Here is a 15,291-nt window from a genome sequence, read left to right as displayed (position 1 = left end):
TATCAATCCAATTGCATGTAATACTTGTCATAACATACATGAGGATGCCCAAAGCCTGGGCATAGGAGACATTTTCATTTCTTTGTTATTTACTCCTCATTCCTAGAGCACATAGTCGCTTTGCCTTTCGCAGACAAGTGTGCTCAAAACTTTACAATTCTCCAAATTGTACCTTTTGAACACTTCATCCAGATAATCTTCGATCCAAAAACAATAATCCAGAATTTCTATATCCAGAAATTCTTGTACCAAGAACATGAGTGTCACTACCCATGTCTTTTTATTTTAAATTTGGATCTTGAGAATGCATTTTATTTCATTCACCATATCCAGACAATAACCAGCTAACAATATATCATTAACATATAATGGCTATATTGTTAACTTATCTTGGCACCTCTATGTGTAAACACGGTGATTTAACGAACTCATCTCATATCCTATTTCTAGTATAACTTGGTGGAACTTCAAATACCACTGTGTCATTATCACTCAGAACATAATGATCTCTGAGTATTCTTGACGGTTGCTTTTATCTCTTACTCCCACTGTTTCCATCACTTGCATCCACAAATGATTGATCATTAAACTTTCTTTTACTCCCACTGTTTTGAACATATGTGTCTTGTTCATCTTGTAATGGAGTATTTTGTAGTTCTAGACATTGAGAATCTACATTTTGTGAAAGTTAGATCATTTTCATAAGAGTAATTTAGTTGATATTTTGAAGAAAGATAGCATAACTACTTTCTATCAATCTTCTCTCAGAATAGTAGATTTTGTACCCTCTACATAAACCTGTAGAGCTGTAGCCCTTCGAATAAGCTTTCCAATGGTTTTTGAACGAACCAAATCGGAGTTAAAACGAGCTAGAACAAGCAAAATTACTAAAATCCTCTTTGATCGGCCGGTTCAGGTGAACTGGGCGGTTTTCTGGTGCTGGACCGGGTCTGGTAAACCTCTTGAACCGCGGGTTGAATCCCGGGCCGGTAATCAGATACGGGCGGAATTGCGGGTCGAGCTTCAGCGGTTCGGACATCGGTGCTACGGGTCGGACTTCAATCTAGGCTTGGGCTCGCAACACAGACTTTCGGGCCGAAGTGGAAGGGCTGACGAATCGGGTCGAGATAAGCTTTACGGGCGTGCTCCAGAAGGCGTGGAGGGGGTCGGCTGACCCGATCCAAGTCCGAAACGACATAAAGGTTGGAAAACCAAACAAAAAAGCGTGACTTCAATCTAGGCTTGGGCTCGCAACACAGACTTTCGGGCCGAAGTGGAAGGGCTGACGAATCGGGTCGAGATAAGCTTTACGGGCGTGCTCCAGAAGGCGTGGAGGGGGTCGGCTGACCCGATCCAAGTCCGAAACGACATAAAGGTTGGAAAACCAAACAAAAAAGCGTGACTTCAATCTAGGCTTGGGCTCGCAACACAGACTTTCGGGCCGAAGTGGAAGGGCTGACGAATCGGGTCGAGATAAGCTTTACGGGCGTGCTCCAGAAGGCGTGGAGGGGGTCGGCTGACCCGATCCAAGTCCGAAACGACATAAAGGTTGGAAAACCAAACAAAAAAGCGTCAAAGCCGTGGTTCGAACCGGTTCCTTCTTCCTCGCATTGTCCAGATCAAAGCCTTGACCATTAGACCAAGCGCGGCTGATGCTCCATTTTAACCGAATAAATATTAAACCTTATTTGGAAATCTGTTTCCACCATTGTCTTCTTCCTCCAGACCTCCTTCTTCCTCTGAAATATTTTCTTTCTCCTGCGATACTTCCTCTGCCCAAACCGGTGCCTTTCGGGTCTGTTAGGGATTTTTCTCGAAAAATCTCTTCCTGCAGTCCGTCTTCTTTAGTGAATCCCGACTGACCATCCTTGCTTGCTTCTCCATCATTGTCTTCACCGAACAAACACTCTATTTAATTCCTTGTAAAAAGAACAAAGTCCCATAATCTATTCTTTCTCACTTGCCAAATCCGAGAATACAATGCCTTCCTTTTCTCAATGGGTGCGAGTTCGCGTCTCAATGGTTACACCTTTTTCATCGAAAAAAAATGGTTTTAGTTAAAAGCCAAATAATCGCCGACACTGTGGGTTGAACCGGTGCCTTCTCTTCGCGCTTCTCCTTCACAGGCAAGCACGATGAAACCAGAGACAAAACCTCCGACTTTCTCCAACAAGACTGAAACCAAAAGTCCGACACCGACAGCGATCTTAGCCGTCCAGCGATCCTCGGTAGCCACTCCGCCGTGGCAGCCCCCTCGTACTGGGACTGGTCCCACCGATTCCTCCTCTTGGGACCCTTATCCTCAGCAGCCTTATTCTCATTGACGACGGCCTCCTCTTCCTCTTCTTGAAGAACTCCTTCCGATTCCTGTGCAATGGTTCTGGCGGCATGACAACCAACCCAATCGCATGGGCAGCCACAATCCCAATCCGCAGTCACAGAGAAAACCAAACAACATAAACCCCACCGAGAGAAGCAATCCCTCTAGTTTCCAAACCCAGATCGCATGGGAAAGAAACCGTGTTCACAAAAGAGCGCCCAGATGAAGACGCCTTCAGGTCTACCCATTCTGCTTCCTCGCCGGTGACCAGCGACTCAGACTTGGCTTTGAGAGACACCAACATCTGTCGCTGTTCACCCACAAACAGATGGCAGACTTTCGATCTCACGCATCTGCATGAGTATTTGCAGAATTTTCTTGATTCTCTTGATCCTCCACAACCTGGCTCTGATACCACTGTTGGATTCTTAACGATCGTAGGATCTTGTATAATTAATCTCAGGAAGGATTTCTCCCGTTAGGGTGGAAATCCTGTGGAGATCAAGAGAACTTGAACACACATTCTGTACGTAACAAAATCAACGTACGTTAGATTGAGATAGTGTTTGTGTTCTCATGAGACTCTATTTATAGAGTTCCAACTTAACTCTTGACCAAGAGTTATGTCTCTTGACCGGTTACCTCCACTGGAAGTTATATTACCTTCCTGTATATATTATACAATCTGGTGTGGGTATGACCACACTTATAATAGTGTGATCATCTTATGCACCTTCAATATCGCTGTTTCCAAATAGGCATCAAATTTTTTGATTAATTAATCATGGTTAAGATGTGAGCAACAATTATGGCATGTGAGAATCAGGTGTACAGGTCTACCAGCATCGATGTTCCCGCGAAGGATCATAATTTTTTTTTTTTTCTTCTAAAACCCAATTTCAGAGTACTGAGATATTCTCACATGCATTACTGATTTTTTCAAGATTTATGGGCAGGAAGGGGGACATCACCATTCAATTATGATTCACTTGCATAGTATATATGAAAGATATCATCATTCACTCTATCAATGGAATCGGATCTGGTTAAGAAGAGGGGACATCATGACAAATTTTTATTTTAGTGAATTTAATAGTGTACAATGTTGGATCGTATTTTAAATTTTGCATCAAATGTTTAAAGTTAGTAATATATTTTATCGAATTGTCAATGTTATCTATCTATTAGTAAATTTCGTTGAAAAAATGTCACGTGCGTTGCATGTGGCTTGGCCACTTCCAAGGGCTAAATGGAGGTAACTCAAACCACCCTGAAGGGTTTGGATGGCCGTTTGAGCCAAGGTGGCGGTTGAGTCACCCCTTATTGGCTGGAATGGGGATGGCTCGGCCACCCTCAAACTAGAATTAAATCCTCTCCATTTCATTTTCATTTAGTGTAAAATGAAATGTAATATTATAAATTTTGTCTTTTAACTTTAATATTAAGACAATATTACCATTTATTTTACGCTAAATTGATATTCTTCATTTTCTTCCAAGCGTCCCATATACCCGGCTATGGCAACTCCTAATCTTTTTATTTTTTTTTCTTATATATATATAAAGAGGGACATTTTGGGAAAAGCATGCATGAAGTTGGGGGTAATTTGAGGACATTTGCCTCCTAAAAAACCATGTGCGGCACATATGACCAGTCTTCCGCCCTTAGAAGAGATAAAATTTGTTAATGGGTAGATTACATTGACAGTTTCAGAAACTTCGAGAAGGTATATTGCCAAATTGTAAACATTAAAAACAAAAATTTAAAATTTAAAATTTCAAAAAAAAAAAAAAAAAAAGGTTAAACTTCGGTGGATAAATTATTTTTTAAAAAAATAATAAATAAATATTTAATAGTATGGTGAATATATTGCTTGGTTAATACATTCCACTTTTTTTTTTCCTAGGCATAACGCATCCTCAATAGTCCAAGCTCTTGATCTTATGGGCTGCCCAAGAAGAGCCGACGTGAATAAAATAAACAAATAATTACAAAAAGTTTAATTAACATTCTATAAAATATAGTCCACTAGATAAGAATTAACGAGTAAATTTGGATTAACAACTTCAAATTCTAGCCGTACGCCCCTTGCCCTTGCCTACCATTATAGTCAAATATCTACACTTAATTAGTGCACCACTTCGGACACATTGATCACCATTATTGACCCAATTTCACCCAAAACAAATGGGTGGAATTGCACTATATATATATATATATATATTTATCATCACCTTTCCGATTGCATACGTGGCATTTTCTTGGTATCCAATCTTAAAATTTGCCCTAATTGGAGTTTGCCATATCAACTATAATCCCATCTTAATTAGCTCCACCTTTGTAATTATTATCAAATTTCCCCACGTGTAAAATAGTTGGGTGCAAGTGTGCCACGAGCACGGTTTGTGGCTACAAAAAGCAGGCGTACTTGAAGAGGAAAAAAGGCAAAGAAGTGTTGCTTGCATGATGTGTACCACTATTGATCCTTACACTTGGGATAACCCCTCCTTTGGATTGATCCAATCTTTTTCTCACGTTTCCAAATGCCATGTGTTGAGATCTTAGCTGCTATCTTTTTTTCATATTGTACATCCTATTTGTAACCATTCGGCCAACTTTAAAAAATGTTGTACATACATTTATAAGATTTATGTTTCATATGAAAAAATTATTAAGAATAAGAGTCGTTAATATACGTAAATGGGCCCAATGGGTCACCATGCATGGTTAGTTTTCTCCTTGGGTGGTTGTGTAGCCACTGTTTCTTCTTGGGGGTGGTTGTACAATCACAATTGATTACTTTAGAGTTGTTACGTGAGAACCTATTATTTTTCCTCTCTTCTCTTAGGGTCTCATCGGCTAGAGAGCCATGTCCATGCCGGGCATCCATCAAGACCACAATCATAGTGGACTTTCTTTCTTTTTTTGGCTAAAAAAAATTATCTAAAGGGCACAATTGTCTTTTCATACATTTGAAAGTGCTGCCCACTTTAAGTCATGTTTTTAGAGTTTGGTAAGTGCTTGCAAATAGGGTGCGACTTCGAATGGGATAAGTGTAATTTCTGTTATCTATTTCTTGGTGTTGATAAACCATCTTGGAAGTGCCTTTAGATTTGTTACTTTTGATAATACTTTATTCTAGTTATGCTTGTAAATACACGTGAGCTTAGCGTGTCTCAGCGAGCCTAAAAATAAAAAAAATAAAAAAGCAACAGTTTTTTTCCCCTTTTTTAATTGTCAAAATGACCCATCATTAATAAATTGTAGTTTTATCTTAATTGTAGCTTTTCTTTTCTTTTCTTTTTTTTATTCGAAAAGGCAGAAGGGGACGACCAACTATGACTACTTTACGGAAGTATTACCATAGTAATATCTACCCGCTGTAAATCACTTAGAAAAAGTTTAGACGGTGAAAATTGTAAACACTCTTTCAAGACTAATTGAATCATAGCTTGACCCAGTCCTACCCCAGAACATTAATAGATTCTTAAGACGGCTAATACTAATAAGGTTTGTGTAAGTGATTCTCCATTGCGAAGATTCGAATCTACACCTTAGTCCATACTAGGACCTCATATTGATTTCTTTGAGACCATTGAACGCACAACTATTCACTACTAATATCTTCTTCTTCTTTTTTTAAGTCACTACTACTAATATCTCAAAATGCTTGATTTTGGAAATTATACATGAACAAAATTCCCACGTGCCGTAGAAGTTGCAAAATCATTTCATTGGCAATGGCAGAGGCAACTAGTAGTGGCCACCCAAATCAAATTAGAGGTATGCATTAATGATGAGGCTAGTGGCATATTCACAACCAAAAATGCTACATATACTCTCGCTCTCATACTTCTAAATATACATCTAAAAATTATTATTCAATGTATTTATTATTAAATATTGAATCCAATAATAATTTTCACCGTCACGTTAAAGAGCGTATACTTAAAAGTGTAAAGAGCAAGAGTGTGTGTAGCATGTGGAGCATTGTTGCAGCAACGGCCATAGATACAATGTATGTGAGACACGGGGGATAATGAAAAATGGAGCTTAAAATGGGCACTCCACTAATATATAAATTCAAAGCCAATTAAGGTGGAAGTAATAGTCAGATAACTCCACACAAGGAAGCAAAGGATAGGATGACATCACCCATAGTGACGCACATTTCAAATATGATGGTTTTTGCGACTCTAATGGCAGAAACAGCAAAAGCCATTGGCTGAATCTCCAGGAGGACTTTCGAGACTTGAGACTTTTGAATTGTCGAATGCATTTCCTGAGCCCTTTTTGTGAGAAAACTGTTGCTTTTTCTGCGTCGTTACTACGAACTTGAACCTTCCCTCCCTACTTCTGATCAAACTGCATGCGTGTGTTAACATTTTGGAGCAACTTCACCGCGTGCTTCTTCAGTGGGCATGAAATTAATGTCATATGACTCATATTCAACTTCATCGTACGTTGACGATCATCATCAATGAGACGTCATCAATGAGACGTACGTTTTCACTGTCAACGTACGACCATCATCAGTACATAGTGACACAGAGATATACGTAGTTTGACCATCATCAGTATAGCCCCCAATTTTATAAGGCCACCAATTAAGAAAAAAATTCCATTAAAAAAAAAAATTTAAACCCTTATTACCCTCTATATTCTTTAATTAAGGCATCTAATCATGGTAAATAAGTAATTTAATAAAGGCCTCAATTTAATAAGGCCCCCAATTAATGAATTCTAATAAAACAATTTCCATAAAAAAAATAAAAAAATAAAAAATAAACACAATCAATATATATGGTTAAATTAAGGCCCCCTACTTAATTTCAAAAAGGCATTTATATCATTAGATTCTCTAACATTCTCAAATAAATAAGGCCTAAAAAATTGATATCAATAAATAAGGGAATCAAATAACAATAAAGATATTCTTAAATAAAACCCAAAAAGCGAGAAGAATGATTTTTAAATAAAAATATAATTAATATTAAAATAAATTTTATTTAATTAATATTGAAATATAAAGAAAAAGACCCCACTTAAACTTTTCCCCTAAGCCCTCAAAATATATCGGCCTGGCCTTGATCACGCCTATGTATAATAGCTACTGTTAATTTCTCCCACCTAAAAAGAAGTTTATAGTTGACTAACCCATTTGACATTTTGAAAGAAAGCTTGGATTGGTAACCTAATATTAAGGTGAAATACCATAAAAACCCCTTTTGTGATTTGTTTAGCAAATTTTGCTACTCCCTCTGAAAAGTTGGCATCATTGACAGCCTTGTGTGTCCAAAGTTTGTTAATGTTATTGCTATGATACCCTCTTTATAGGTAGAAAAGCACTGCAGCCAATTGAGAGTTAATTACTTGCAAAATGCATATATATATATCAACAATGTTGGTACTAGGTTTGAATATTATGTCGGAGAGACAAAATTTAATTAGGCAGTGCTCCTAATTTGTTCAAAGCTGCCAAACACAGGTTTAGGAATTTATGGTCCCTTCCTTGAAACTTTACACAGAGTGGTTTTTGGCCAAATAAATACCAAAACTGATAGATAATACACGTACGATGACTGTTGACTGCTTTTGTTTTTAAAAGAAAAGTAGTTGTGGCGTCAAACAGCGACTCTACTCATTTCAAGTCGTCGAGACCAAATTGGAGATTTCAAATGCAATCTTGCTCAAATTTCTCAACCCTTTTGTAGACCCCAGACCCATGAATCAAGCTGATAATCCCTTTTTATTTTTTTTTATTTTTTTCCTCTTTCCAATTCAAAAAAAAAAGACAAAATTATATATATATATATTTGAAAAAATTTGACGTTCATTATTAGACTAGGACAGCTGGACTGGTAAAAAGAGTGCACCAGCCGGGAATCGAACCCGGGTCTGTACCGTGGCAGGGTACTATTCTACCACTAGACCACTGGTGCGTCGATGCCTATTTTGACAAAATAGAAATTATCTTACTAGTTTTTTTTTAAACATCGCCGCCATTGCCTGGCGGCTGCCACTACTCTTTTAAATCTTTGATTCACAAAAGTAATGAAATCAGTTTTTAATTGGTCCTCTCATTTTCAAGTTTTTTTTTTTTTTTTTTTTTTTTTTCTTTGTTTTCAGTGAAGTCGGATAGTTCAAAATTTATTTAGGTAGTTGGGTTTCATATGGGTGGGTTGTTAGATAATTTAAAATTTATTTGAGTAATTGGGTTTCACATTGGATTTCTCACGTAGATAATTGATGTAGATCTCATTTGCAGATGGGTGTGTAAATTAGATTACTCTCAATCAGATTAAAATCTCCTATAATCCTCTACTGATGAGAGGAATTTTTTGCAAATATGAAAGACTCTCAGTACAACCCACTTATCCGAACAGTTGCTTAAACAAGTGGACTCTCTGTTCAAGCAACTGAACCCTATCAAAAACTTTTCACAATTATTTGCCCTATTATATGGAGCAAAAAGAATCCCAATTATAGGAGATCACATGCTTCCAGCCAGGCAGGCCAGGGCTGCTTTTGGGCACAGATTTTTTTTTTTTCTTCTTAAGTTTTATAGGCAAATGAATTCAAATTCAATGACCGAATAATTTTCAAATGATGTCTTTGAAGACAAACGGCAAAAGAATACAAATCAGACATTGCTTCCTTTCACTTGGTTTTTGTACAATTGAAGGTTAAAGTTGATACCCCAAAATATCCTCAACAATTTCATAACAATTAAACATCTATATTAGGAAATTATTGCAATTCAAAAAGACGATGGAAACCATCATATATCACAAAAAAAAAAAATTTAAAAAAAAATTATGTTATATAATGATTTTGAATTTTTTCTTGGGAGGGGGGGGGGGGGGGTAAATTTATTTGTTATTAATAGTTTTAATAAAAACGTATGTTCTTAATTATGAATAGAAAAACATTTTCCTCCTTACTAATAAGCATATATTATTATTATTATTATTATTATTATTATTATTATTTTGTTATTCAATAAGTAATATACTCTTTACACCCATTTAACACCAGCTTACATAACTGTTTTAAGAGGCTGATATAGAAAGTTACTTAAGACAAAGCACCCCATTAAATCAATGGACACTTGTGTTAAAACCATGATTAGTATTTATAGAACTCATGGTTCTCAGTGGTTTTCCAACATGATTCTGTCGTTGACAAACCAAAAAAACAAAACATGATTCTGTAGATAAATACGCTTTCAAACTAACAAAAGTTGGAAATTGAGATAGAAAAAAAAAATGTTACTATCTGAATGATTATAAAAAAATGTAGAGTTATTGGTAGATGACAAGGACAATATTTCATAAATATTTGCATTCGATTAACAAATAATTAATATTAAGTACATCACATAAGTCTGTATACAAGATGACAAGGATGAAAACCAACTATTGCATGCCTACTAATGGGTATTGGATAAGACAATTATCCCAGAGTGTTAAGGTGGAATTGGATACAAAGGTTTGGCTAAACAAATATGAACCATTAGTAGTGAACTCCAATATGGTGACTAAATTAGGTTTCACATGCCAACTCTAATACTAGTTTAATAAAAAATGCAAATTAGCCAAAGGAATTACTTAAACTTGGACACAATCATCATCTTCTTCAAGATCCGTCTCATTATCCCAGTCAAGGTTAAAGGAGCTGGCTGATTTCATCAACTCTGTTAGACCAGTGAGATCTTCTAGATAGGTAGGATGGTTGATTGCTTGGATAATAAATTCCATTCCTCTTTCCTGATATTCTGATACCACCTGAACAATTTGTTGTGATAGAAATTTAGAACTAACGAGTGAAAAGAAAACCAAAAGAAAAGAGAAAGAGCAAACGAAAAAGTAGTAAGACAAAAGGTATGAATGCTGAAAACAAGTAATCCTCCTCTGATTAGTTCAACTTGTGTGGCAAATTTATCTCATTGGTTTTGTTTTCCTTAAATAAAGAGGCAAGCAAGAAATATATCGTAGTTTTAAACACAAGATCTTCATACAAGCATGGACCAGGCTGATTCAGAAAAAGCTTGTGTACAGACACTCATGTAAAGGAAGAAAAGGAACCCACCCGCCGGGCCTTGGGGGGAATATTTGAATTTTTTTTTTAATATGATCAAAAGAATAAATAGCATATTAGTACTATTAATTAAAATATTCGCTAGGAAACAGCGTCAGCAAATATTTTACTGGTTAGGCTATAGCTTTTAATGTCACAACTAGAATCGAAGCATGTAGAATCCATCCAAGCTGAAGAACAAACGTAATGTTTGAGAATGAGCGATTGAGGTTATGGTTGAAATTCTAGGAAGTGGATCTGAAGGACAGCACTAGGAAACATTAATCAAATAAGCAAGCAAAACTTACAGTGCTGGAACAAGCTGTGCAACTGTTTGAGGAGTGACCCACAAGCATCATCTGAGAAAATTGAGAGAGGGAACCTCGAATCTGGTGGGGTAAAATACCAAGAGGCTGCTCACTGCTTCCATTACTACTGGAGTTTGCAACCTCACCATCTGCAAATATTCTGTACGTGTAGAGTTGAACAACAGAATGCCAGGTCAACTAAAAATCTTTTCAAACTTGGAAAATTAGCAAATAATCAGGCTTTCTTCACATAGCTTTACCCTTGAGGGTGATGCAGGATCCCCACCAAAAGTTCAACGGCAAGAGCCGAAGCAATAGGAGCAAGTCCTGGTCGTGTAACAGTGCATTGCTGGTCCAAGGTGCGGTTGGCAGTTGACTGTAAAAAGAGCATGGGACTTATGGTTGAGTTTTTATAAATAAAATAGCTAAAACATCCGATCTCTGGCTTTCTAGAAAATTACATCAATTGGCGCAATCACGTCGTTGCAGAAGTAACAGCCCAATCTCTGCCTTCCATCGCTATCAGTTCGAGCAACATTTCCAATAGCAGATAAAGCATTAGCAGCTTCAGCTCTGAAGTCATGGTTAGAGCTGAAAGGACTGGCTCCATGGCGCATAACCAAAAAGCTATCAAACCCTAGAGCTGCAGTTATGGTAATCTACAAAGTGAATTATATATTTATATAAGTGAAGTGGATATCAATAAATTAATACTCCTTATATTGGAGTTGCACATATAAATCATCCTGATCATGAGGTGACCCCAGCTTATTGTAAAATGCAATGCCAAATATAATAACAATCATTCCAAAAGCAGAAAACAACAGAATAAAGATATAGACCTTGTTAGTATTGGCACAGAGAAGTGTAGGTAGCCACCGACTTTCCCTTGTATCAGTCAACAAGAAAACCGCATCATGAGAATCAATCAAATCATGAAGGCGTCTACAATCTTCAAGCACACTATCCTCTTCATGGTTAGGCACAGGATGCCCAGGCATTGGTATAGCCATCACAATACCTTCTGCATCCTGTAAAAAGAATGATGAAACAGATGAACAGTATGAAAAATTAACATCTTTTTAGTATAACCTTTCTGATTAGAGGCCTAAGGATGAAATCACTAACCACAGCTGGAAATATCCGAGTGAGACTTTTGACTGCTGCTGTGGCTTTAAATTCACCACCATTGAGGCAGTCATCCAATGTATACAGGGACTGCCTCAATGGATTCGACATGGCAACCCTGCCATTGTCAAGCAGTGTAATTTTTCGGACACCCCAAGCCTGCAATATGCATAATTTTGGTCACCCAATAAATAGAATCAGATATACTCAACCCATGTGGAGGGGGCGCTTTACACGGTGTACCAAGGATATAGTCGAGCCTTCGCCCCAGATACTCCAGTTAGCAAAAACAAGGAAAAAAGAATCAGATATTATAATTATAATTTTTTGAGCTCTCACCAGAAGCATGCGAGCCACCTGGCATCCAAGTGTACCTGCTCCTAGTAGTAGACACTTGATAGATGACAAGGCATCTAAATTCAGAGATGGCAAAGCACGCCATCTCATTAGTTTTAAATTCAAATCCGCAGCAGATATGGCCAACCTGTAAAAAGAATGTGTCAACATTCTAAGGTAACAATTGGAATAATACCATTATGGACAATGAGTGACAGTGCAGAGACAGCATACCTTGTTGGATCCATGGATTTAGCAAGGTTAATACACCTGGATACTTGCCTCCCTTTGTTATGTTCCCAACCCACTGCATTAGGTAAACATTGATGCTCTCTCCAGCCTAAACCGTTTTTAACAAAAAGTTAGAAAAGCCAGATAAAGAGAAACAAATTCAAACTGGAGAAAGAGAGACAATTAATAATAATAGAGCTGTTACCCAATTTTTGCCGCTCTACCTTGTGGAACTGTAATCAAGGCTTCACCGACAAGAGACAACCCCAGATCTGCGAAACCACGATTCTCTCTATAACATAAAAAGCGAACTGACTTGAGACTCCATCTCACACAAATAAGAGCAAGGAAGTTGCGAAGAGGCCAACCAGGATTATTTGGAAGATGACACGGGTCATAAAAACCGAACAGCAACTGCCAATAGCATGTATTGTAGCTTTAAGAATCAACCAAAAAATTACGTATCTATATTTCATTCCAGTAGTGCATCAACTAAACATTCCACTAGAACAACTCTCTCTATTAGCAAAAGCCCACTAAGGCTTCCACATAACTTGAAGAGTCATGAAGACAAACCTTGTGACCATCGCTTTGGCAGGTTTCCCAATCCTTTAAATGCTTAACAGTAGCTTGTGAATTTGGATCAATACTGACCAAAAAGAATGGAACCTCTGCGGCAGACATTATATTAAAAAGAACATAAATCACACATAAATTAAAATAAGAAAAGAAAGTAGAAGTTGCAATTAGTGAGGAGCCACATCTACCGGCTGTAAAGCTTGAGTTACGCCACTCATTACAAGCTGCAGAAACAGATTCCGCCTACATGTTACAACAACAGTCCAGACATTAAAATGTAATTATAATAACAATAGCTAACTTCTAAATTTCCAACTATTATTATATTCTCAGCACCTCTTCTAAGCTAAAATACTCTGACGCTCGCCTTAAATCAACCAAGGTTGCTGGAGGATCAAGCACCAGAGCAGGGAAAGCAAACCAGTAATGAAAGGTCCAATTTTTCAGGTCTGCGAACGAGATAAGAAGGAACCTTGAGAGTAACGCACTGTCCTCTACGGCTTTTCCAGTATGCATGTCGTCCCAAATCTAAATATCAATAAGAAGTAAACTTGTAATGTAAGATCTTTATTTGCATTTGGCAAACCAGAATTCCTCTACTCCTAATCAAGTCATACAACAACTAAAATTCGCTATTGCTAATCGTCACAATAAACTCATCTTGTGCATAGAACTACAAGCTAACCACACATAAACTCCAAGAATTAAAACTATTTCAAGGGGCACCTTCTTTGCTTCTTCCTTTAGCAAGTTCTTCTTGTCAAGCGCATGGAAGCTTTCTATTGTATTCATGTTGTAAAGAGTGCCCTGGACAGGGCACCTGTTCCTGTTGCCATGACTTGTGGCTGCTGTTGAAGATTGCTCGCTTAATTCAGTAGGCAAAGACTGAGCTAGTAGAGTTAAATTATTTGGTACTTGAGGATGTGACCAAGGCGCATAAAATCCTGCAAAAAAAGAAGGGTCAGCTTGTACCTTAGATTTCAATGACCCATAAAACTTCATATCGAATACTTGCTAGGTGTTGTTGATTTTCTTGCTCTTTTTTCCCCTTCTAGTTAGGTATTTCTCTTGTATACTTTATTTGTACCCAGGTGTGCTTTAAGCTTTTAATGATATCTTGATAACTTTTAAAAAATCTTCATATCAAATCACAATTTTCATTAATAGTGATTTGAGAAAACAAAAACTTGCTTCAATCATATATTTCCAAGACAAAAGATTCATAATTTTAACATAAACTGGAGGGGTTTCTTACGGTTTCACTGATAAGAATTCCTACACAAAGAAGAAACCAAAATGTAAACTTTCCCTTAAAAATCTGAATTCTTGTTCAAAAGGCACTCTTCATTATTTGGGGATTTCAGTCTTCACGCAAAGGAATCTAACACAATCATTTGGATTAGCTCAGTCCAAACTTCCCAATCCTTTCAGAACAACAACAAGAAAACGCATCTACTATAATTTTCTATTGGTTACCTTTACTTTCCCATCAACCAAACAGTAAGATTACAAACTAAAAAGAAATAACTACGATCTCACAACCACTACACCAGCCAAAACAAGAAATCACAAAATCAGATTCTTGATTAGGGGCAAGGAGAAGCAAAATTAGAAGCAGAAAGAATTCGAAGAATAGCGATTGGTGTGTACCAGTGATGGGAATGGGAGAGTCGTCGATGCCGAGCTTGTTGAGCTTGAGAGAGGACAACCTGTGCCAGAAACCCTCGTCCACCTTGCTCTGGAATTGCGCGAATACCAGTATGGATCCTTCGCTATCGTGGGCAGCCATGGATTTTCGGTTTTGGATTTTGGTTTTTGCACTTCTTTCTTCTCCTCCTTTCGAAGATACCTTGGTTGTTATTCATAAAAAAATAAAAAATAAAAAAATAATTTAAAAAATAAAATTAAAAAATTAAAAAAGCCTTGGTGGCTGGCTCCCAGGCTCCCAGCTGGCAGCTATGTTGCTTCTCTCCGGTTAATTCGGTTTGGTTGTAGTATTGATGGCATCAAGTCTTGCCAAGTGGAAATCAAAATCTTCTAAATTTCTCAGTGAAATTTTATTTAATATTCTAAAAATTAATAATATTTTAAAATTTATAAAAAGTGAGATAATAAACTATAGATAATATTATAGGTATTGAGATGGTAAAATTTAAATTAGGAACTTAAAACTCCATAAAAGAACTATTTTCAAAAAAAATATAAAAACGTAGAAGACATCAATTCTTAGAGCATCTTCAAGAATGATAGCTACTTTAGCCCTTCAAAATACATCTTTTTTTTAAAAAAAAAAAAATTTAGCTACTAACT

General features: G+C 37.0%; 1 protein-coding gene and 1 non-coding gene across 2 annotated transcripts; both read right to left on the bottom strand.

The window, feature by feature from the left end:
• Positions 1–8,191: 8,191 nt before the first annotated feature.
• TRNAG-GCC (transfer RNA glycine (anticodon GCC)) lies at positions 8,192–8,262 on the bottom strand. Its single transcript has one exon. It is a non-coding gene; the product is annotated as a tRNA-Gly (tRNA).
• Positions 8,263–9,657: 1,395 nt separating this feature from the next.
• APG7 (ThiF family protein) lies at positions 9,658–14,819 on the bottom strand. Its single transcript, XM_059583226.2, has 14 exons — positions 14,632–14,819; positions 13,708–13,925; positions 13,318–13,509; positions 13,170–13,224; positions 12,979–13,073; positions 12,627–12,816; positions 12,406–12,511; positions 12,175–12,319; positions 11,836–11,994; positions 11,550–11,738; positions 11,169–11,366; positions 10,968–11,083; positions 10,708–10,867; positions 9,658–10,107 (listed from the first exon to the last, which is right to left on the bottom strand). The coding sequence occupies exons 1-14, from the start codon at positions 14,768–14,770 to the stop codon at positions 9,931–9,933; spliced, it is 2,139 nt and encodes a 712-aa protein (XP_059439209.2). The 5' UTR covers positions 14,771–14,819; the 3' UTR covers positions 9,658–9,930.
• Between the last annotated feature and the right edge of the window lie 472 nt (positions 14,820–15,291).

Source organism: Corylus avellana, chromosome 1 (assembly GCF_965113065.1).
Source record: "Corylus avellana chromosome 1, dhCorAvel1.hap1.2, whole genome shotgun sequence".
Taxonomy (NCBI): domain Eukaryota; kingdom Viridiplantae; phylum Streptophyta; class Magnoliopsida; order Fagales; family Betulaceae; genus Corylus; species Corylus avellana.
This window is presented reverse-complemented; position numbering and strand designations above follow the sequence as displayed.

Coding starts and splice junctions, on each gene's coding strand:
- APG7 (XM_059583226.2), bottom strand. CDS start 14,770: ATGGCTGCCCACGATAGCGAAGGATCCATACTGGTATTCGCGCAATTC. Junction 12,320..12,405: donor AAATCCATGGATCCAACAAG/GTATGCTGTCTC, acceptor TTCTTTTTACAG/GTTGGCCATATCTGCTGCGG. Junction 10,108..10,707: donor GCACAGCTTGTTCCAGCACT/GTAAGTTTTGCT, acceptor CAAATTGTTCAG/GTGGTATCAGAATATCAGGA.